Genomic DNA, 25,190 nt, shown 5'->3' with positions numbered 1-25,190 from the left:
TTAAAACATTGTACAATATGGATGTTGACGTGGATAACATTTTAACAACTTTGGGTCCATGGAAGAGGTACCAAATTCTCCAACTGTTTTATGTTGGTTTTATTCATATGTTTGGTGGAGCTTATACTGTACTTGTATATGTTTTCATAGGTGAGAGTCGTATTGTGTTAACAAATACTTATCATACGTCTATTTTGAATACCCAAACGCATTCAGACGATTAATGGGCGCCATCTTGAGATGTTTGGCTGTTATGGATTATCTGTGTCACAGATGACCACGTTTCCATTTTTTGTATTCATCAACCTGCCGTCCTTTTTGTTCGATTTTGTCATCACCGAACGATTCTTAACATTGAATTTGTACATTCCTTTAGCGCCTCGACAAGTGTCACATGTGAAGCAGAATAATTATGCTTACGTATTTTCGGGGCACCTGGTATCGTTTTCTTGTTTTTGTGGGGTTCGTGTTGCTAAGTCTTTAATTTTTGTGTGATTTTTGTAGACTGTAAATTGTTTGTCGTTTTTCGTTTTTGTAGTGATTTTGTCTCCTTTTTTAAAAAATTTTCGAGTTCTGATTCTAGCTTTGGTATCTGTTTTCTCTATAAAAAAAAATATTTTATACATGTAATGTCGTTATATTGGTACAGTCCTACTTCAATATGCTCGGATCACATACATTATTAGTTACACAGTGTGCAATTGTCCTAATACGAGAATTTATCGGGTTAATAAAATTCATATCGGGTGAGGCGAAGCCAAACCCGATATGAATTTTATTGACCCGATAAATTCTGTATTAGGACAATTGAACACTGTGTAACGAATTTATCCTGATTTTGTTCTATTACATATTATAATATTAAAATTCAATATTAGGACAATATCAACCAAATACAGTCTAGATAATTAAAAAAACTGTGAAAAATTAAAAATATTAGGACTTTATAGCAATTCAAATTTCATTTTTTTTATTAGGTCAATGGTATAAGCAAGGATTTGTATAGTAAGACATAAGACATTATACTACAGTCTATGCAAAAGCTCACGAGATTCCAATCCTTCTTACTATACAAATCCTTGGTATAAGGGAGATAATTCCAATTGACGTAATAAAAAATTGTACTGAAATTTATTAGGACAATATCAGCCAATCAAATTGCGAGAAATTACTCTAAATCAGGATAATAATATTTACTATCCCGAGGCACATAGTGTCTGGTTTTATATACAAGCAAACATCACTAAGATTTATGAATTATGATTATCAAACTTTCAGATTAATCCTTTTTGTTTAGATTATTATGACGTCTAACTCATTTTGCTACGACAAGCACTTCAAAAATAAGTCATAAAAAGGTAGATATTGATGAAGAAGATGATGACGATCATGATAATGACTGTTATGACAAAGAATGATTTAAAAGTTATTTATAGAATAACTGTTTCAAGATTTGAAATATCGAAAAGTATCCCATATTTCTTTATGAGTTGCTTTTCGAATTGTTTCATATTTTGCAATATCGGGGCCATTTATAGCCTGATTTGTGATATTGGTTTTGTTCATTGTTGAAGGCCATACGGTAATCAATAGTTGCTATTGTCTACGTTATTTTTCTGTTCAAACCGGTAAAGCTAGTTCCTGTCTTTACCAAAAATCAGCAAACTGTTGAGACATGTTTTTTATTTTATCTTTAAAGGGTTTTGTGCATATCTAATTGATTTATGTTATATGCCAATATTTCAAAATGTCTTAGGGGGGAAAGGGGGTGCGAATTTGCAAGATGGCTCTCATAGTATTGCAAAACCTTTAAAAGGGCCTTCAAATTAAATACTATTCATATGCTTCGTCATACTTTTTCAAACCTACAGCCATGTCAAATTCGTTGTTTTGTTTTAAATTGTTAATATTAAAAATTTCTCTTTCAACCTTTACATTTTGAAGCTTTCAATTTAACTACATATATAGGTTACCAACCACCTCATCACTGCAGCAACTTTACACAAAGTATTCATACGTATGGTATTCCAAGCTATATAAATGAATCACAGGTCATAGTTCATTATAGCCAATGTGACATCACTGTTTATTCCAATGGAACTAACATGACGTCCGAGAAGTGGACATTACCATGTGTTAACGGATATACTTACGAAAATACTGCAAAAACATTTGTGTCTGAGGTGAGATAGTAATTCTAGTTTGCTTGATTCGAATAAATACTAATTGTGTTACATCAGTTTATTTTACCCAAATTGCTAGAAGGAGCCATACACCCCCCCCCCCCCCCGCTCTCCTTGGAGTTTAATTGTTGCTCCCTAACTAGTCCCATATCTGTCTAGGCTTTCCTTAAGAATTTATACGTTCTTTGCGCTTCTAGTTGCCGTCAACGATGATCTTCTTTGAACACATTTTGGATCGGTAATTTAACTTCTCATTATATTGGTGAATAGTAATTGTGTGATCCTGCATTCGCGCAAAACAATGTGCAGATGGTACATACATTAGTTTAAAATGTCTAAAACATTAATCAATCCCCCAGTGCATGAAACTTTTATCGTAGGCTATTACGGGTGTCATTTCTTGGACTAGCGGAGGGCATATCAAAAGTGTGATGAAAGATTGGTTTTTATGTACATTGCGATCTTCGAATTTTGTATCTAAAATATATACTATGAAGATCAGTGGAGACCCCAATTTCACAACTGTTCTGGTGGAAAGCTCTGTAGCTATAAATATAGCACTTTCAAGACCAATTTTGGTTTTGAAAAATATCTTATTGTATTGCAATCCCCTGAGCGGAGAAGAAATTTTATTCGCTTAAGACGAATTTCCTCACATAGACTTAGAATTGAACAAGGTAGATACCATGGTATTTCTCGACAAAATAGAATATGTCTCAGGTGAACCTCAAATGAAATTGATGATGAAAAAAACTTTTTTATTTACATGTACATCATCTTTAACTAGTAGAAACTGTATGTACTCCATGATCAACTCACTGTGTCCTAACTTTAAGCACTTGATTCCTACCCCAAAAATGTTGATACATTGATATCTGTTTCGTGATCTGATTGATGAAGGCAATATAGATCAAGTGTATCTGCATTAGGCACGAGGATGGCATGATTTTTACCTAGACTCACCTATGATAATAGAAAAAATTTCATGTTTTGTTTTATAGGTAAATCAGTTACGAAGACAAATTTTGATATGAACTTGATACTATCCACTTCTCGTTCAGGTTGCGTTTAAAGTCATATGAAACGAGTGAGTGGTGAAAAATAATGTTTATCCAATTCTTGAACCAATGCATGTATATATCATAAACTAAGTTCTCTCTGCACGAATGTCTCATTTTTTACGCATATAAGATTGTTTAATCGTCAAATATGGCTACTCATTGAATGTTGTGTTTTGAAGCCGAAGTTTACCGATTGTCACCTTATAGTAAACAAATAACAAAAAGCATGGTTATTGAGCACGTGTTTAACATGAACAATCAGATAATTGTTTGTTTTAATGACAGATCCATGCGTATTGCGACCACCGGATTTTTACGAGGAGGGTTACGCTTAGGTCACTATGCATACGGAAAATATGTCGGCGATTTGCTTCCTGGAAGGAAGCAATTAAAAATAAGTAAACTTCTTCTAAATGTGAACAAATTAAAGAATTTTCCTCAGAAAAAAGTATATGTACATAAGTTGTATAATGAAAACTATCCATTTAGTTATAAAAAACATATGCATATTTTTTTTTTAATTTGAGGTTTCTTATGACTTTAATCATCATATGTCTTATTTTTCAGTGGAATTTAGTTTGTACAAGTGCCGGTTTGGGTGAATTGACACAAACATTTTTAGCAGCCGGACAGTGTGTTGGAGCTATGCTCTTTGCGTCGATGGCAGATAGATTCGGCAGAAAACCAATTTTAATGTCATCGCATTTAGGATTATTTACCATAAACACAGCTTCTTTTTTTATTCCATCTTATACAATATTTGCAATTTCAAGACTTCTTCTCGGCGCTTTGCAACAGGTAAGATAAACCTCATAACCTCATAACTAGTAAATGTCTTTAGTTACTGTTCATATGGTTTGATAAAATGGTACGATACTATGATTGGCCAAGATATGTGTATGATTTCAAAGATGACGTTTCATATTTTAATATAAAAAGATTAATATTCTGAAACATATGCATCGTATACAATTATGCACAAATATATGTGGCAGCCTCTTTAGCATCTATATCTCTTAAACAATGGAATTCGTTATTCATTATTTTTTTTTTAATTTGGAGTTAACAAATTTCTTTAGTGCGTTATTCTGGACTTGAAATTGGTTATACAAAAGATGCGATAGATATTTAAGGGAAGTTCACGCGCATTTATATATGTTACAGTGAATTTGTATAATCAGTGATTATTTAGAATCCCTTAAATTTTCATGGATTATGTAGAACCACTGGCCAGTTTAGGGATTATATATAATCACTAAAATTTTCAGGGATTATGTATAATCACTAAAAAAAAGTCAGGGATTATACATGATAACTGAAATAGTTTTATTTATAAAGAAAATGAATAAAAGTCAAATAATCTATACTATAAAATCATAATAAAACAGCATTACACTGTAAACATAAATTGTAAAATGTTAAGCACAAAATATCAAAATGATAACCTTATTTAATTAAATATATTAAAATGTTAAACACAATATATTAAAATGTTAAACACAATAAATATATTAAAATGTTAAACACAATATATTAAAATGTTAAACACAATATACTAAAATAATATGCTTCACATGTTTTTACCACAATATCCACATGGTAGAAAACGTTTCCTTCACATATCGAATCAGATTGTATGACCCACCTAAGAGAAATAAAGTGTTCAGTAAAAACATCTGTAGGTACCCCCCCCCCCCAAAAAAAGGGGGGGAATTAGCAACCTCCTTTTCAGACTTTTGGTGAACAATTACCATTATGTTTTTTTGGGATTCCCTTTCCTTTTTTACCCTGTGGAATTGCTATGAGAATATTACACTCAATGGCAGCTTCCTCTAATATTTTGTTCTAATTGTCAATCCTTAGTTTTTCTATACATTTTGATGCGTAAGTTTACAGTTCTCTGTTTGAATATCTTGTTCATTTGAACAAAAACAAAAAACTAAATTTAGATGTTCCATAATGATCTTCACCATTTGTTTTACATGTACCACAAATAACATGTTCTACCTGTAGATTTACAAATAGGACATGACTATACATTTGACGCTGGCTTTTCAAAATAAACAAACAATACATTTAAAGTTATCGCTATAATGGGAATCTTGATATGATAAACTTTATCTGAAACCCCTGTGCCGTTTAAAAGCAAAATTATTTCATCTGGCAAGGAATATGAAAGTAAAATGATAAATTGACTATATTTTTTTTTATCAAACAAAGGATCCTTAAATTATTCATAATCCCTGAAATTATATTAGGGAATTTGTAGAATAATTATTAAAATGTTCAGTGATTATGTAAAATCACTGGTCATTTTCAGGGATTATATATAATTACTAATAGTGATTCTACATTTCACTGAAAAATCAGGGATTCTACAAAATCCCTGATTATACAAATTCACTGTAACGAAAATAAACTGACAATAAAAGGAAAAGGACCAACAGTAATCAAAACACAAGATAGAACATAAAAGAATGAGCAATAATCAAAAATCAAGGATTACTAAAATCAAAAATGGTAAAAATTTTGATAACAAATTTCTTGACTTTGTTATTCCGAATTTTATTATGTAATAACTGATTTAATTTGTGATACCAAATTTAAAAATTTTAATAACGAATTGAAGTTCGAAACACATATTTCATGATCAGTTAATAAATTTTATTAACCGGATTTTTGTGACAAAAATGTCTGTTATTGATTTTATGGATGTACGGCGGGAAGTCGGGCGGTCGGGCGGGCGGCAACCAAATGTTGTCCGTGCATTTACTCATGAACCGTTCAACAAAAGCTTTAAAATTTACATATGTTGTTACTGACAACAAAATGAAGGTCAAGTTCAATAATGACGATTTTGACTTTTACCGTTCAGGAGTTATGGTTCTTGAAAGATTGAAAGATTGGCGTTTCCATTCATGCTGTTGCATTTACTCATGAACCATTCAACCTAAGCTTTTCAAATTTTAATATGTTGATACTGATGACAAAATGGATGTCAAATTTGATATTGACGATTTTCACTTTCACCGTTCATCAGTTATGGTTTTTGTGATATTGGCAGGACAAATAAATGTTAATAAATACGGTTTGCTGTCGTTGTGACAGCCTCTTGTTTCTTCTGGAATTGCAAATTAAATGAGCAAATTATGCTTAGAGATGCATACATGTGGCAGCTAGCAACACGTTATCAATATGCAAACTGTTTTTTTTTGTATTCATTGTCCAATTTCAATTTATTCTTAGGGTGTTGCAATAGTTTTATCTACGATCCTTCTAGAAATGTTTCCAAAGCAATCCCGTGGTACAATAGGAGCCCTTTTGTCTGTTTTTTGGACGGTGTCTGTGATGTCCATTACAGCATTTGGATACGGATTGCGTAATTACTCATGGAGATACATACAACTAGCGGCTGGTTTAATTTCTGTTCATAGTTTGTTTGGTTACTGGTAAGGAAATATATACATCATTGTAAAAAAGCAAAAAGATACCCCCAAAAAAAGGGTGGGGACAATAAAAATAAACAACTGCACCATGAGTATATGTTCCCTGTATTAAAAAAAATCAGTTTTTGTAATATTTTACACATTATTTGAGAATTCAACTGATAACAGATGGGTTTTTTTTCAATTAACACTACGTAACAGGTTAGAAGCTTTATTTTAAATGAATATCAATCCCCATCTCAAACTGTTGCAATGGTATTAGGTTTAGATGTTTATCAATTTATCTTGTTGTTATTTTTTATTTTCATTTTATTATGTTGTGTCACATACTTTAATTATGCAGTTTTATGGCAATAAAGATTTGAATTGAATAATTATGTAATTATTTCAAGGCGCATGGAAATTAAGATTACAGACTTTATCAGTTAAGATGTTGTACAATAGTTATCAAAGGATTATATTTTTTTTAATACGCCAGACGCGCGTTTTGTCTACAGAAGACTCATAAGTGACACTCAGATCAAAACAGTTATAAATCCAAACAAGTACAAAGTTGAAGAGCATTGAGGACCCAAGATTCCAAAAAGTTGTGCCAAATACGGCTATGGTAATCTATATGTCTGGGATAAGAAAATTCTTAGTTTTTCGAAAAATTCTAAGTTTTGTAATCAGGAAATTTATAAAAAAAAATGACAATATAATTGATATTCATGTCAACACAGAAATATACAACCTTCTTATTTTGCTAAAGCAATAGTGTTGCAGCTGCAGTATCGTTTCATCCGTTCATTTAAAACTGTTACAGGTTAATAGATGAATCCTTTCGTTGGTTAATCGCAAACAAGAAAACAGACGATGCAATAAAGGTTGCAAAGAAAATCGCAAGGATAAACAAGGTCAATGTCAATCAAGTCCTGTCCATAATCAGTTCCCAACAACCAATGCGTGAGCTGGCTGTACCTAGGTCCGAGCCCATAGATGAGTTTAGCGATGTACCGGAAAATGAACCGTCTGAAGAAATAGAAAGTGCGGACCTAATAGAAAACACCACTGATTCCACACCATCAGTTGTACAGCAGTATACTCTTCTTGATATTCTGAAAAGCAGCATTTTACTTAGGAATTCTATAATTCTTTGGTTTGCATGGTGAGTCGAAAATCAAAACCTTAAGCATGTAGCTAACATAGTTTGTTTGAAATTTATCCAACGAAATATTTGACATATTTCATATAATTCAATTCAATTCAATTCAATTATAATAAGGAAATTTAAACTGTAGTATCGCAAAAGCCTGGTGAATAAAGCTGGCATTTTCTATTCTACAAAAGACTCATCACTGACGCTCGAATCAAAAAGGTTAAAAACGCTAAATAAAGAAGAAAAATTAAAGAGCATTGAACACTAATATTCTGAAAGGTTTTCCAAATACAGCTAAGGGTAATTATTTCCAATAGAATATAAGTCTAAGGTGTTTCGTTTGTTTTTCTAAGGTGTGTGAACAGTTTGACATATTATGGACTCTTTTTGACGTCATCTTCAATGGCTGGCAGTCGCTATCTTAACTATTTCATCAATGCAACAGTGGAGTTACCTTCCAACATTATGTTTTGGTTAATGGTAAACAGGTATTTATTAAAATGTTTGTCACTTAAAGTGTAAATGACAGATTATAAGAGTATATTACATTGACCAATCGCATGCAACATTCTAGTGAGCTATTTCAACTTTGACTTTGATAAGTATGAATTGAAGAGATCCATCTATTCAAGTAATCTATGTTTTAAGAAGAAAAGACGGTTATAACCTGTATAATATTGGCAGTGGTCCTTTATGTTGTTTCGAAAACATCGTCGAAGCTGAAAGAAGGTATTTCAACTGAAAATAGATAACACATTATGTTTGGTGTAGATTAGCACTAGAGTATGATTTTGTGTTGATTACCCAGCAGTACCTCAACAGCTCCATAATTCTTATATGGTTACAAAACATGTCTATTTATGCACATAAGTTTATACTTCAAGTTAATATTTTTAATATTTTTTATTGTTGCATTTAAGGAATGACTTAACTATTTTTTCTGTCTATGAAGAAATAGCATAAAAATGTGGTGCAGACTGAATTACCCGCGTAGCATCTTATTTTAAAGAATGCATCACCTTTTTTCATTATTTCGAACAAACAGAAAAAACATTACAGTACTTCCTTATAAATAATTCTAAATTCCAGTTTACGCCGGGGTCAATCATGAAAAATCGTTGGTGACGTCAATTTTACATGACAAAATTATGTCTATGAGCTGATAGACAAAAGACGCGTTACATTCAAAATAATTGTTCTGAAATAAAATCTTGATTTCTGGGATTTTATCACTGAAAAATAGTTTATGGTATTCAAAAAAGTTTATTTGTAAAATGCTTCTATTACAGAACCTCTAGAAAAACACTGGTTGTTTTCTTCCATGCATTAGCTGGTCTTTCACTTATAATTTCTGTAGCACTTCTCACTATAAAAGGTTAGTTAATTTGTACAATAAATAGGAATATTTTGACATTTAATACAAAAGGATACCAGGTAAAATTTGAGAACACCCCGACCAAAGAGCAAAAAACAACCGAAGACCATCAAGGGAACTACTAACAATATTGAAAGTACAACATACTGCACCAACCAACAACACCAATTCCTCCATGAAAAAAAGACGTACAACCATGAACAACACATCTTCTATATATCTTGACTTGATTTATATACACAATTCAGTGGGTTAAGCCAGTTTTAACGGGAGCTCAAACCTCCTCTTTTGCCTATCGTGACCTATGTCGTAAAAATACAAGCACATCCCAAAGAAATCAAAGTCTGCATATGATTTGGAAGGAAGTGTCAAATGATCTCTCCACTATATGCAGGTTTTTAAAATAAGACACAATTGTTACATACTTTCTCCCAAGAAACAAAGACAATTTGACAAAAAAGACTGTTTGTAGGTTTTATGAAGACTCGTATAAACATTTCGATTGAAATCGGCAGAATTTTTGACCGGCCAGTAATTTACACATTTGACTGCATGAGTACATCACCCTTGTATATGTTACAGTGAATTTGTATAATCAGTGATTATGTAAAATCCCTGAAATTTTCAGGGATTATGTAGAATCACTGGCCAGTTTAGGGATTATATATAATCACTAAAATTTTCAGGGATTATGTATAATCACTAGAAAAAAATCAGGGATTATACATAATAACTGAAATGAAGAAATAGTTTTAATTTATAAAGAAAATGAATAAAAGTCAAATAATTTATGCTATAAATGATCATAATAAAACAGCATTACACTGTATAAACATAAACTGTAAAATGTTAAGCACAACATATCAAAATGATAACCCTATTTTTTTTTTAAATGTTAAGCACAATATATTAAAATGTTAAACACAATATATTAAAATAAATGCCTCACATCTGTTATTACCACAATATCCACATTTTAGAAACCATTTTCATTCACATATCGAATCAGATTTTATGACCCGCTTAAGAGAAATAAAGTGTTCAGTAAAAAACATCTGTAGGTACCCCCCAAAAAGGGAATTAGCAACACCGAACTGGTTCGAACAAGAAACCATGTTTTTGGCCAGGCGATATCCTTTTTTTCAGACTTTTGGTGAACAATTATCATTAAGTTTTTTGGTATCCCCTTTCCTTTTTTACCCTGTGGAATCATGCTAAGAGAATATTACACCAAATGCCAGTTTCCTCTAAACTTTTGTTCTAATTGTCAATCCTTAGTTTTTCTATACATTTAGATGCGTAAGTTCTCTCTGTTTAAATATCTTGTTCATTTGAACAAAAACAAAACAAAAACAAACAAAAACAAAAAACAGATGTTCCATAATTACAAATAGAACATGAATATCCATTGGACTCTGGCTTTTAATAAACAAACAATACATGTAAAGTTATCGTTTTAAAGTGAATCTTGATAATATTAATTTTGAAAGTCTTCAACTTTATCTCTAAACCTTCAGTTGGTTGTATCTTTCAGATCATCCTCTGTGTTTAAAAGCAAAATTATTTCATCTACAAGGAATATGAAAGTATGATTTACTTATGTCTAATCCATTTTGCTTTGATTCAGCAAATAAAATATGTTTAAACTAAACTATGAAAGTAAAAAATGATGATTAGTCTATATGTATTATTCTTTTTATCAAACAAAGGATCCTTAAATTATTCATAATCCCTGAAAAAAATATTAGGGAATTTGTAGAATAATTATTAAAATGTTCAGTGATTATGTAAAATCACTGGTCATTTTCAGGGATTATATATAATTACTAATGATTTTAGTGATTCTACATATTCCCTGAAAAATCAGGGATTCTACATAATCCCTGATTATACAAATTCACTGTACATAACATATATACGTGTATGAACTTATATGTATACAATTTTCTGCTGCTTTCTTGTTAAAGAAGGTAAATAACAAGCTAAAAGTATCGCCGTAAAAAAACTTTAAAAAAATTTCTAACCCAGCATCTACCGTAAAGTTACAGGCAGTGATAGTCAAATTATGCTATGTCGAAACTCAAAAGTGTTGGTTTAATATGTACGTAGCTATGTATATTGTATTACAGATGATGGTGGTAAAGGCGCTGTAGTGTCAACAGCGTTTGGCTTTCTTGGTAAACTTGCGATATCCTCTTCTTTTAACTCAGTTTGGTTGTATACTCCTGAACTGTACCCTACCAATTTGAGGTAAGATAATAGCATTGTGCTTGTGTAATTTGTTTGCTCTTAACGCAAAAAAAAAACGCATAAAAAAGGCCCAGCAAATGCAGATTCTGTTAACTCAGTTTATAACCGTTCTAAATAGCTGTTCAATATTATTTTCTCCGATAGCACTCTAAAGCTGTTCGTCATTACTAGTCACAGTTATTATAAAATAGTATTACGTAACAAAAACAATATCATAGTATATCAGTTATATCTTTTTTCTTCTAAGTATGAGTCAATAATTTGTCACGGTAGGCAAAATAGAGTGCATGCAACAAGTAACTGCAGAATTTCTCACTTTCCATCTCTAAATTGATAAACACAAAACTTTATCTTCTTCAAAACTCGGCATTGTGATTTATGCTGTATCTTTTGTTATGTCTTGTAGATCGGCTGGCTTTGGTGTTGCGTCTACCATGGCAAGAGTTGGTGCGATGATTGCGCCCTTCTCTTCTTTGTTGGTGAGCAAATAAAATTTAGATAATACATTTGAAATTGCATTTACGCATAACAAAGTAAGATATTACCCAGGGAGTGTGAAAATAACCCTCGGACAAGGAAACATTATACATTTTCAGTACATCTGAGCTAACTCACAGATTTTGAATGGGTAACATAATTTGTAGTTTTCTTTCAGATTTTGTGTTTGGCTTTTTTTTCATCTGTCTTTGTAACTTGTTGATTCATTTTCCCCTTGATATATTCAATTATTTGATACTTATAATATTCTGTTGACGTTGTAAAATAGGATCCTAGTAAATTTACAAACAATATTTCATTTGAGATAAAATATGCATACATGCATATAATTATAATTATACACGGAAATTGATGTTGTTTGTTTTTGAATAGTTTGGAAATTCTTTTTCCTCATTATAACAATTAGACACGTTATAGTTATATTTTTGCTTGTAAAACGATTTGCCACCGGAATATTTGAAGATTTGTAAAGTGTAAACAATTTATAGGCCTTTAATAGCATATGTATTGGTTTAGTTATATTGTTGAAGGCCCTTCTTCCTAACTACTTTGTCATTGCTCATTGTCAATCATACAACACCATCTCATTTTTTATGTAAACAAAAAGATGGTATTTTACAGTCAACTAAACATATAAAACCACCTTGTGACTATGAAAAAAAACTTGTTTTAATAGTAGAATCTATGGGGTAAGAATAAGTTAACATAAAAGGGTTGGGAAATACATGAAAAACTGACAACGACATATAGCAAAAAACGTTGAACAGAGCAACGCGAACCTCACCAAAAACCATGATTGATATCGGGTGCTTTAAATGGGACAGAAAAGGCTTATCCACATGACAAGTGTGACACCCGTGCTACTCTTATATATAAAATACGTTTCTTTTCTTATTATATCAAGTGAATAAAAGCGAATTGGTAATGAACTTTTCTCTAACTCTAAGACATCCCAAAATTCGTGAACCATCGGCCATGGAAATTTTCTAACCCTAAAACTGTTCCAAATGTGAAATTCGGAAATAAAACACATTTTTTTAAGACAGAGGGTAAAACAAGAATATTACTGGAAAAAACAACAGATATTTAAATATTAAAAAAAGGCAGTGGCTATTCGTCCGGCTAGCCGGACAAATAGTCAAAAATGTCTATTCACCCGGCCGGTCAAATATATTTTTATGGTATTTTGCTATTTGTCTGGCCAAAAATCTTATGGTGAAGATATAACATCGTGATTTAATGAGATAAATAAACGCCGAGTAGTTATGAGAAATATTGTCTAAAATCGTATATCAATATCTATGCAGAAAATACATTTTTGAATTAGTTACTTATAGTCAGTGCAAAGAATTGTGCAAATTATTTTCATTCATTCACACTAAAACAAATCAAAATACAAATGAATATTCTACAAAGTACACATTTTATTCATATTTTTTTAATTCTAAACCGGGGAGTTTGGTAATCTTTTTATTTGTTCTACCTATGCATTCCATGTAATGTAAAGAGTCTGACCACTAATTAATCTATACTTTAAAAGAAATCTATGATTCCAAAAGAATATTCTGAATTTATTGTTTCCTTAAAGTTTGGTTTAAATCAGGTCGTCAAATGATTTTCAGACACGATTTTTTAAATTAAATGTTCGGGGATGTTTAACTCATAGGAAATAAGAGAGAACGGTAGGCACGTGTAACCCTCCTTAAAAGCAAGATTGTGTTTACGATACAAAAATCAATATAGAATAATTCTTTTTATTAAGTTAAACAGAAAAAGGGGGTTACCCAAACCCTGATACTAGTATGAAGGTATATCAATGCATGTTCATAGATCTCCGTTGTAGTAGAACTTAAAAATAAGGCATCCATGCATATTTGATTTAGTCATAATCCGAATGCGTTTTGCCTTCATGGGGTAAATCAGCAAATTCAGTTTGATGTCGGGCTTTATTCCTCTCAGTTTACATGTATACTATATACGCTGTTCTGGGGTCACTCATATATACAAATTTGTTTTAAAGCAAACACATTATCTCTAGTTTTTTTTTTATTACATCTTAAAATATAAACAAGGAATTTTAAATGTACAATTCCTTGACTTTGAATACAAACAAAACTAAATCCATGATTTTAAGTCAGTCAAAACATAATAGTGAAACATCACATATTTACTATGAGAATAAAGCCATAGAGAGTGTAACAGAATATTCATTTTTGGGAATGTTGATAAAATGTAATGGAAATTTATCACAAAGTACTTTAGAGTTGACAAAAAAGGCAAAAAAAGTATTTTTTGCAATAAAATCCTATACAAAATCATTGAATAATCTACCTATAAAAGTAGCAAATAATCTTTTTGATTCTTTAGTAAAACCAATTATGACCTATAATTCAGAAGTAACATATTTGGATACATATATTTCTTTTCATCGAGCCAATAACAGAGCCTTATCTTCAGGAAAAGAAATTAATCAACTTGATTTTATAGACAAAACCCCCATTGAAAATATGCATCTTAAATTTTGTAAATCTACTCTAGGAATAAGAAAAAATGCATCCAATTTAGGAGCAAGAGCTGAATTAGGGAGATTGCCTATCGAATGTTTTATTAAAACACAAACCCTTTTATATTTAGCTAGACTATATAATAATAATATTAATCCATTGATAAAGGAAGCTTTTTCTCTAGCACAGTCTCTAGATTTGACAGGAACTTACTCATGGTATTGTAATGCAGGAAAAGGGGGAAGAATCGCTGCACTGTCGGGTTGTCTCCCCTTTCCCTCCAAAACGATTAATAAAGTTATGTATCGGGGGACTGGCATCTTTCGCTTTGGGACTTTACTCGCTTATATTGTATACGGGGGTTCTAGCTTCTTTCTAGGAATCTGGGGAATACTAGCTCGCTCATATTCAGGTCTAGGTTATACCTTCTTCTGGCGTGTCCCTCATCTCGGACACTTGTTCTTTCGAGGCCCGGCGCTGGTGAATAAAATACAATGATGTTTCAATTATTTATTCCAAACAGCTATCTACATTGAAGTGTGATATGTGATCATTTATTTAAATAGTAAACTTTGTTTTAACTTATTTCTGTTAATGAAAATCTTTTATAAATTTAAGTTAAGTTTTAAATACGAAACTAAGTTATTAAATCAGAAGATAAATTCTTACTTTTTTAAATTCAATTGAAAATAGTTTATACGTTAACAATTTACATACCTGGTGAATAAAATACAATGATGTTTCAATTATTTATTCCAAACAGCTATCTACATTTAAGTGTGATATGTGATGTTGGGAGGTTGCGGTCTTCCCCTTTTAACCCCAACATCACGTGCTGATTGGAATTATTTTATTCACCTATGAAATTTAAGCGTCAATTTTGAATTTTCTAAAGTTACTTTTTATTGGTCAAATATTCTCTTTTTATGTTATAGATTTATATGATTTACATACATTTTATTTAGTTACGTAAAAGCAATTAAAGGATTATCAAAATCTTTACTTACTTTACAGAATTATTAAGTGGACAATAGAAAACACTTTGGGGTTATTTTCCTACGGCAAATTACAAACATTTTTATTCTTTTAAAAGATGCAATTAATAGCTATGATCAAAAGAACTCTAGAAATGAGATTTGTGATGAGATAACAAGAAGTGAATTTGTGATGTGATAACAAAAAGTGAAAAGGTGAACATCACCATACCATACAAAAGGATTATTAAGTGTTTATATTAATAAAAATGAAATACAAATTGCATGAATGATTTACTCTAACCAAACAAAAATGATATTATATTCTAAATTCATCCCAAGATAACTAGTTGAATCCTTAACAAATCTTGTATTAGGTATATTTATAGTAATATTTTTGTTTGCTCCTTGCATGCTTAATTAACAAATACACTTAATATGATCATTTATTAATCCAAATTTGTATGTATATTTAAATATTATATAATCCTTTAATTTCATTTATTATTATTACTATTATTTTTTTTTGTTTTGTTTGTTTCTATAGATGTTCAACCACACATATTTCTTCTCTTCAAGTCGGGGAAAATGTTTTAAAGAACACATAAGATGCAAAGAAATTTTTGTTAAGCCAGGAGCTAAATTAGAAGAACTAGCAAATATTGCTTACCAAAGACTGCATGCAGTTCAACAACCCAAAATAGTTTACATAATGGCAGGGATACCAGATATCTGCACCAAAACTAAAGCCCCAGCATACGAAGAAAGTTTTTACGATTTAGATGACAATGATAAATTATTAACTATGAAAAATATTTTAAGTCAAACAAGAACAAAATTAGAATCCATCAATTGTAAGGTTGTTTTTGTAACCATAACCACCATGAGTTTTCATGACTGGAATTTACATAGACTTAAATGTCATAAAACATCAAAATTATTATATTTAACTCAATATGTTGACATGCAAAATCAACTCAATTCAGTTCTTCACCAGCTGAACAAATTCATAACAATATAGTGAAGGAAAAATAGACAAAATATGGAAATTTTATATTTCCATTAAAAGAAAGAGAAAGAATGCTTAATTTGAATAAAAGGAAATATTATAGATTTTATAAGAAAGTAAAATTATAATGCTTAATTTATAAAGAAAATTCATACCAGAAGAATTGAATAAAATTAATGTAACCCTATAAATTGGATTTATGTTGAAGAATATAATTTTAAATATTAACTAAAGTTGGAAACTTGTAAATAGAATTAAAAGTTAATTATATACTTTCACAGATATTTTGTACATAGTATTACGTAAAGTCTTATATCAAAGAGCATGTTAATTAAGTATCTTTTGTAAGAACTAGATGTCAAATACTTTTAACTAATAAAGACTTTTATAAAGTAAATAGATAAATCCTAGTAAAAGATGTCAATTGTATTTGGGAAGTATTTAGATTTAAAGGAACAAAGGGAATTATTTATCTTCTTTGTTTATAGGTAAAAGTTCGATAATCCGTTTACTAGGGACGCTTAGAATTAAGTCAAATTGATTGACAAAAGCTTAAATGGTCAGCAGGTAATTGATGACCAATGAAATAAATTATGGGAAGTCTTTTTAATTAATATTTGGCATTTCATTGGAGAAAATAGAAGAAGTTCTTAAATCCAAAGGTCAGGTGACTAAAATTTCGAATATCCAAAATTATGTTTTAGCGTCACTTGATCTTTGGAACCTGAAAATAAAACATCATTTTACAGAACTTCTGTCTATTTTAGGTAAGTTAAAGTAACATTTAATTTAGCATATTATTTAATTCACCTTCTTCTGGCGTGTCCCTCATCTCGGACACGTGTACTTTCGAGGCCTGGCGCTGGTGAATAAAATACAATGATGTTTCAATTATTTATTCCAAACAGCTATCTACATTGAAGTGTGATATGTGATCATTTATTTAAATAGTAAACTTTGTTTTAACTTATTTCTGTTAATGAAAATCTTTTATAAATTTAAGTTAAGTTTTAAATACGAAACTAAGTTATTAAATCAGAAGATAAATTCTTACTTTTTTTAAATTCAATTGAAAATAGTTTATACGTTAACAATTTACATACCTGGTGAATAAAATACAATGATGTTTCAATTATTTATTCCAAACAGCTATCTACATTTAAGTGTGATATGTGATGTTGGGAGGTTGCGGTCTTCCCCTTTTAACCCCAACATCACGTGCTGATTGGAATTATTTTATTCACCTATGAAATTTAAGCGTCAATTTTGAATTTTCTAAAGTTACTTTTTATTGGTCAAATATTCTCTTTTTATGTTATAGATTTATATGATTTACATACATTTTATTTAGTTACGTAAAAGCAATTAAAGGATTATCAAAATCTTTACTTACTTTACAGAATTATTAAGTGGACAATAGAAAACACTTTGGGGTTATTTTCCTACGGCAAATTACAAACATTTTTATTCTTTTAAAAGATGCAATTAATAGCTATGATCAAAAGAACTCTAGAAATGAGATTTGTGATGAGATAACAAGAAGTGAATTTGTGATGTGATAACAAAAAGTGAAAAGGTGAACATCACCATACCATACAAAAGGATTATTAAGTGTTTATATTAATAAAAATGAAATACAAATTGCATGAATGATTTACTCTAACCAAACAAAAATGATATTATATTCTAAATTCATCCCAAGATAACTAGTTGAATCCTTAACAAATCTTGTATTAGGTATATTTATAGTAATATTTTTGTTTGCTCCTTGCATGCTTAATTAACAAATACACTTAATATGATCATTTATTAATCCAAATTTGTATGTATATTTAAATATTATATAATCCTTTAATTTCATTTATTATTATTACTATTATTTTTTTTTGTTTTGTTTGTTTCTATAGATGTTCAACCACACATATTTCTTCTCTTCAAGTCGGGGAAAATGTTTTAAAGAACACATAAGATGCAAAGAAATTTTTGTTAAGCCAGGAGCTAAATTAGAAGAACTAGCAAATATTGCTTACCAAAGACTGCATGCAGTTCAACAACCCAAAATAGTTTACATAATGGCAGGGATACCAGATATCTGCACCAAAACTAAAGCCCCAGCATACGAAGAAAGTTTTTACGATTTAGATGACAATGATAAATTATTAACTATGAAAAATATTTTAAGTCAAACAAGAACAAAATTAGAATCCATCAATTGTAAGGTTGTTTTTGTAACCATAACCACCATGAGTTTTCATGACTGGAATTTACATAGACTTAAATGTCATAAAACATCAAAATTATTATATTTAACTCAATATGTTGACATGCAAAATCAACTCAATTCAGTTCTTCACCAGCTGAACAAATTCATAACAATATAGTGAAGGAAAAATAGACAAAATATGGAAATTTTATATTTCCATTAAAAGAAAGAGAAAGAATGCTTAATTTGAATAAAAGGAAATATTATAGATTTTATAAGAAAGTAAAATTATAATGCTTAATTTATAAAGAAAATTCATACCAGAAGAATTGAATAAAATTAATGTAACCCTATAAATTGGATTTATGTTGAAGAATATAATTTTAAATATTAACTAAAGTTGGAAACTTGTAAATAGAATTAAAAGTTAATTATATACTTTCACAGATATTTTGTACATAGTATTACGTAAAGTCTTATATCAAAGAGCATGTTAATTAAGTATCTTTTGTAAGAACTAGATGTCAAATACTTTTAACTAATAAAGACTTTTATAAAGTAAATAGATAAATCCTAGTAAAAGATGTCAATTGTATTTGGGAAGTATTTAGATTTAAAGGAACAAAGGGAATTATTTATCTTCTTTGTTTATAGGTAAAAGTTCGATAATCCGTTTACTAGGGACGCTTAGAATTAAGTCAAATTGATTGACAAAAGCTTAAATGGTCAGCAGGTAATTGATGACCAATGAAATAAATTATGGGAAGTCTTTTTAATTAATATTTGGCATTTCATTGGAGAAAATAGAAGAAGTTCTTAAATCCAAAGGTCAGGTGACTAAAATTTCGAATATCCAAAATTATGTTTTAGCGTCACTTGATCTTTGGAACCTGAAAATAAAACATCATTTTACAGAACTTCTGTCTATTTTAGGTAAGTTAAAGTAACATTTAATTTAGCATATTATTTAATTCACCTTCTTCTGGCGTGTCCCTCATCTCGGACACGTGTACTTTCGAGGCCTGGCGCTGGTGAATAAAATACAATGATGTTTCAATTATTTATTCCAAACAGCTATCTACATTGAAGTGTGATATGTGATCATTTATTTAAATAGTAAACTTTGTTTTAACTTATTTCTGTTAATGAAAATCTTTTATAAATTTAAGTTAAGTTTTAAATACGAAACTAAGTTATTAAATCAGAAGATAAATTCTTACTTTTTTAAATTCAATTGAAAATAGTTTATACGTTAACAATTTACATACCTGGTGAATAAAATACAATGATGTTTCAATTATTTATTCCAAACAGCTATCTACATTTAAGTGTGATATGTGATGTTGGGAGGTTGCGGTCTTCCCCTTTTAACCCCAGCATCACGTGCTGATTGGAATTATTTTATTCACCTATGAAATTTAAGCGTCAATTTTGAATTTTCTAAAGTTACTTTTTATTGGTCAAATATTCTCTTTTTATGTTATAGATTTATATGATTTACATACATTTTATTTAGTTACGTAAAAGCAATTAAAGGATTATCAAAATCTTTACTTACTTTACAGAATTATTAAGTGGACAATAGAAAACACTTTGGGGTTATTTTCCTACGGCAAATTACAAACATTTTTATTCTTTTAAAAGATGCAATTAATAGCTATGATCAAAAGAACTCTAGAAATGAGATTAACTATATTATTTACAAAAAGACGAAACTATTTATAACTTAATCTTACGTCATCTACTTTGTCTTGAAGCTTTAGCAATGCAATATAATTCAATTTTATTTATTTATTAGTTTATTTATCTAAGTTTACTTTATTTTATTTTATTTTTACAACATGCAATTTTCCATCATTATAGTATACATATGCAAAAAATATTGTTAAAGAGACTAATGTTGACCTTAATATTCTTTCTACTTGTAAGGACATAAAAGATGTAAATAAAATAAAAAACGATATAAAGTTAAAAATGAAAAATAGATGTGAAGATTTAATTCAAAATAAATTTCAAAACATTGATGATAAAAGTAAATTTTTTCTTTATAAAAAAATTAAAAAAGATTACAAACTAGAATCTTATCTTAATACATCTAATTTTCAGATAAGGAGATTAATCACTAAATTTAGAATAAGTGATCACTCCCTTTTGTTTGAAAATGGGAGATATTTTAAAATCCAAAGAGAGGAACGACTTTGCCATAAATGTAAAATACTAGAGGATGAGAAACATTTTTTACTCTATTGTGAGTATAATAAAACTCTAAGAAATGATCTTTTTCATCACTTATGTACTGAAAATAATAACTTTAATAATTTAAATGAAGAAGAAAAAATTCAATATTTACTAAATCCATCATCGCCTTTACAAACAAATAAGTTAGGATCCTTCTTGAAAAAGTCATTAGAACTGAGGGCAGGGGACTCTTAACAACTTGTTTGTTGTTAAAAAAAAAATTTGATGCTGTTGTTATTGTGTATGTTTAATATGTATGTTTATTGTGTTTATTGTGTTAATATATGTTGGTCACAAACTGTAAAGTTTATATGACAATAAAATATTTGATTTGATTTGATTTGATATAAATCACGATCTCCAATTCTCAAAACGTCCATTGCATACGCGCGTTTGTTATCCGACACCTCATCCTGGACACTTTAAGCACCACATGACACTTTATTGATATTAAGGATTTGCGCATCCCAAAACGGAAGGTCCCGGCTAGCCGGACGAATAGACACTCCGTTAAAAAAAAGATACACAGTTTTTCTTAGTGTCATATATATATTTATCTTACCTCCTATACATTTTTAAGAATATGATCGCTCTCACCCCATATGAAATTTACTGAACTCATATATATACCATTTGAGCTTCGCTCTCACCGCATATGGAATTTACTGACCTCATATATACCGTCATTAGGTCACTAGCACACTATGTAACTAATATATAGAGCACGAACAACCATGATGTTTATTTTAATAGACTGTTCAATAAAATACAAAATACAAAATTAAAATAAACAAAATAAAGTTAAGCTACATGTTGATCGTCTCTTATAGTGAATTGGATTTCATTTACTGTAGGCTGCTAGAATCATCTGGGGTCCTGGAGTAGTTTTTGGAGTATGCTGTTTTCTTGTTACCATTCTCGTTACGGTACTACCTGAAACGGGACAGCGAGAACTTCCTCAAACGCTAGAAGAATTGGTGAACTGGAATAAAGAGCAATCTGGATGGAAATTTGGGAAACTAAGAAAGAGGAAAAAAATTGAGACAGCAAAAACTTTTTATTAATCTATGTTTTGTACCAGAAAATACTAAAGAAGCTTTCAAAGAATGTGTCTTTGGACTTTGAAATAGAATTGTATGCATTAATGAAAATAATAATATTTGTATAATTATGTGATCATGTAAATGCTACCATTTGAATCAATGACCACAAACCATGTTTGTATTATATTAAATCAATAAAAAATATAATGCACAATAAAATATTTCAAATAACTAAACTTAAGGACATTATATCACAGATTCATGTAAGAAATAATAAGTGTTGCATTAATATACATCGGGCAATGTATATGTGATACTCTAAACATTGTGTGTGTGTGGTTTTTTTTTTTTAATATACTTAGGAATATATATACACCCAACTATAACTCAATACTTATCCCTATGTATTTACTATTTCAAATTAGATCGGAAATGAAAAAGAGGGTTGAAAGATGCGAAAGAAAGGCAACAAACGACCATAGACAAACAACAGTTAAGAAAACAAAGTTTGAAAAACATGAAAATCGGGGGTTCTCCGGAAGGGATCGTTGTGAAAGAAAGAAAGTTCATTATAGGAAAATTATTATCATTTCCTTTGTGGTAAATTTTTGTTCTCAATTGATACTCTGATACTCATTGTTAATTTCTATATGCAAGTCAAGATATAAGGTATACTGATCTGTATTTGGTACATCCTTTTTTTTAATTAAGTACGATGGGATAGGTGCGTTCAATAAAGTCACCAAACTTCGATTTTTTTAGTGAGAGAACAGTATGTATGTAGCGGAAGTCCGAACGTTTCTTTCTATGAAACTTCTGTATAAAATCAGCCTCCTATGAATAAAGAAAAGTCGGCAATAAGAGGGGCACAGTAGTATATGTGCTTGCAAATGAACGCCAAGATCAAAAGACAAACCACAGTATACAAAACACAACATGGAAAACTAACGACTAAGCAACACAAACCCTTTTGAAAAATTATGGTGAATTTACTATTATTGCAAGTGTACAGTTATATTTCAATGTAAAATATTGCCTGATGTTTTAACATATATGGATGGTTCCGTGCTAAGGGTGGCTGAGGTATAAAAAGGCCCCTTTCAACCGAAAGTAAGATGTTTCCAAAAAACTAAGCTCTGGGGTTTGATAGAATCTATATAGTGCACACTGCACAATAAAACCGTAATTTACATATGAATTAACATGTTTTGAATCTCATCAATTATTTGTTAGAAATCTGGAAGAGAAATTGAATACTTTTTAATAAATTCAAAAGAATACTTTAACTTTTCTATGTGCTTGTCTGTTCAAAATTACATATAGCTTTGTATATCATTTATTTGAAGGGACAATAGGAAGTTATCAAGATTTGTCTTTGAAATGTATATTAACTTATAAAGCATAACACTTACGACGTTTAAGGTTATCTTTAAAGCAGGTAGGATCAGAGTGGCACGATTTTTTGTGAGCATTGAAGTAAAAACCATTCGAAAATGTCAAGTACTTTGAACGTCCACCTATACAAACAAAGTAACCATAGCAACTCTGGCCATCAGCATAACTGTAGCCATGTGGTTTCCTCTGGCAAGGATCTATAATGAAGGAAAATATGTATAGAAGAATACATTAATTTAAAGATAAATTTGATTAAAGATCACAATGAAGTGTAATGTTAGTGTCTTATTGTTTTATATGGATACTATGTAGTATACAAAAATATTCATGCATAGGTCGTAACATTTATGAGACATTTCTAAAAGTGAATTTTAAATTCTTTCAAAAATATTTTTATTTGTTTTTGAAAAGTTTTATTTGCTATAGACTAGTAGTTATTGGAATAAGTAAAAAAAATATTATTCATAAGTTTAGACTATGATACGGACGTGAAATAAAATTAAAAATATTTTCATCTCAAAAAAAGGTCAAATCAGTAATACCATAAGAACAGTGCACTTTTTCTGCATGCCGACATTCATTTCCATCATAGAACGTTCCTGCTGCACAGCTTTGTTGATGTGGTACACCTTCCTCGTCACACTGATAAAACTGGTCGCAAGTTCCGGGTGTAGGTTTATAACCCCATCCATTATATATTGTCCTTTTGTTACATATTCCTCCAAATTTGTCTGCAATATAACAAGAGCGATCAAAAACTTTGAAGGCATACATATTGTATTATGAAATTCAAAATATATACTATGAAGGACACGTAGATATAGTCTATAGATCCAACACATTTATCATAAAGTTCCAAGAGAAACAGGAAGATGGAAATGAATTCCTAGAGATGAAAGACAGTCTCCTTGTCATCTCTGCTCCTTGTCAATTGGTTATACATTTCACTATCTATTTGAGTGCCAGTCTGTTATTGTTAAAAAAACTATAAGAAATAAGCTTATTTCAGAATATTACCAGAGGTATCCATTTGTGGAGAAAAGGAAAGGCTGCTTTCATTTTGCAATATTAATGTTTGAAGAACTTATCACCTTTTATTAACAAATTAGTTAAAATATTATAATATTTATAATAATTCAATCAATTCAATCAAAATTTAATGATTATTTTAACATTGCTTTGTAGCAACCATAACTATGATTATGTATTTTGCCTCTTGGTAAACATGATATATGTGTCTGAGTGTTTAAAAATAAAGATTATTATATATCATTGGAAGTTGAAAAATAGCATTCGTTGATGAAGAATGCGTTGATATCGGTTGAATATGAAACGAATCTTATTGATTGTGAAAACAGTGTTTATCTGCAAGGGGAGCTTATAGAATAAGATCCTTTTCTCTATCTAAAATGAATAAATTTAATAAGTTTAAACTCCGAAAAGTCAAGTGAGTGGTAAGAAAAACTTTACCTACATGCTTAGAGTCAATCCAGAAACAAGTGACGTGATCACGTAAAATATAACATGTCTTTCGTGTTGATAATTAAAGTATGCAATAAGATTTCCTATTAAGTAGAAAAACAAAACTGAGAGTTTTTTTTCACACATTCTTACCTGATTTTTCAAATTCGAAATAATCATCCTCGGATGATCTTAGTTGCTCTGGAAGGGAAAGCAGATCCTGCTTTACCTGTCGTGTCACTCCTGTTAGTTCAAACTCGGTGATAAGTCTAATTTGATAGGTCAAATTTGGCGAAAAGGAGAATGGGATTGTGGTTACAACGATTGGAATGTATCCGTTTTTATCTGTGAAACCGATATTCAACAAACTCGTGGTGACTTGATGGCGTGATTGCATAATTACTCTTTATTA

At 30.1% G+C, this 25,190-nt stretch overlaps 2 protein-coding genes and 1 long non-coding RNA gene across 3 annotated transcripts in view; 1 reads left to right on the top strand and 2 right to left on the bottom strand.

Annotated features, from left to right (window-relative positions):
- Positions 1-22,141, top strand: LOC143072467 (organic cation transporter protein-like). Its single transcript, XM_076247393.1, has 10 exons — positions 1-150; positions 1,969-2,183; positions 3,812-4,042; positions 6,491-6,693; positions 7,496-7,837; positions 8,182-8,316; positions 9,118-9,203; positions 11,333-11,453; positions 11,860-11,932; positions 21,734-22,141. The coding sequence occupies exons 1-10, from the start codon at positions 18-20 to the stop codon at positions 21,941-21,943; spliced, it is 1,749 nt and encodes a 582-aa protein (XP_076103508.1). The 5' UTR covers positions 1-17; the 3' UTR covers positions 21,944-22,141.
- LOC143072470 (uncharacterized) overlaps positions 21,609-25,190 on the bottom strand; it is a 38,459-nt gene continuing 34,877 nt past the window's right edge. The window contains exon 3 of the long non-coding RNA XR_012977197.1: positions 21,609-21,812. This is a non-coding gene — a long non-coding RNA (uncharacterized LOC143072470). The remainder of the gene's footprint in view (positions 21,813-25,190) is intronic.
- LOC143072469 (uncharacterized) lies at positions 21,609-25,190 on the bottom strand. Its single transcript, XM_076247395.1, has 4 exons — positions 24,932-25,190; positions 23,860-24,048; positions 23,335-23,514; positions 21,609-21,861 (listed from the first exon to the last, which is right to left on the bottom strand). The coding sequence occupies exons 1-4, from the start codon at positions 25,173-25,175 to the stop codon at positions 21,845-21,847; spliced, it is 630 nt and encodes a 209-aa protein (XP_076103510.1). The 5' UTR covers positions 25,176-25,190; the 3' UTR covers positions 21,609-21,844.

This window comes from Mytilus galloprovincialis, chromosome 4, assembly GCF_965363235.1.
Source record: "Mytilus galloprovincialis chromosome 4, xbMytGall1.hap1.1, whole genome shotgun sequence".
Lineage (NCBI taxonomy): Eukaryota > Metazoa > Mollusca > Bivalvia > Mytilida > Mytilidae > Mytilus > Mytilus galloprovincialis.
The sequence above is the reverse complement of the archived record's forward strand: the minus strand, read 5'-3'. Positions and strand labels throughout refer to the sequence as shown.

Coding starts and splice junctions, on each gene's coding strand:
- LOC143072467 (XM_076247393.1), top strand. CDS start 18: ATGGATGTTGACGTGGATAACATTTTAACAACTTTGGGTCCATGGAAG. Junction 9,204..11,332: donor AGCACTTCTCACTATAAAAG/GTTAGTTAATTT, acceptor ATTGTATTACAG/ATGATGGTGGTAAAGGCGCT. Junction 11,454..11,859: donor CTGTACCCTACCAATTTGAG/GTAAGATAATAG, acceptor TATGTCTTGTAG/ATCGGCTGGCTTTGGTGTTG.
- LOC143072469 (XM_076247395.1), bottom strand. CDS start 25,175: ATGCAATCACGCCATCAAGTCACCACGAGTTTGTTGAATATCGGTTTC. Junction 24,049..24,931: donor TTTCGAATTTGAAAAATCAG/GTAAGAATGTGT, acceptor GTTATATTGCAG/ACAAATTTGGAGGAATATGT. Junction 23,515..23,859: donor AAAAGTGCACTGTTCTTATG/GTATTACTGATT, acceptor CCTTCATTATAG/ATCCTTGCCAGAGGAAACCA.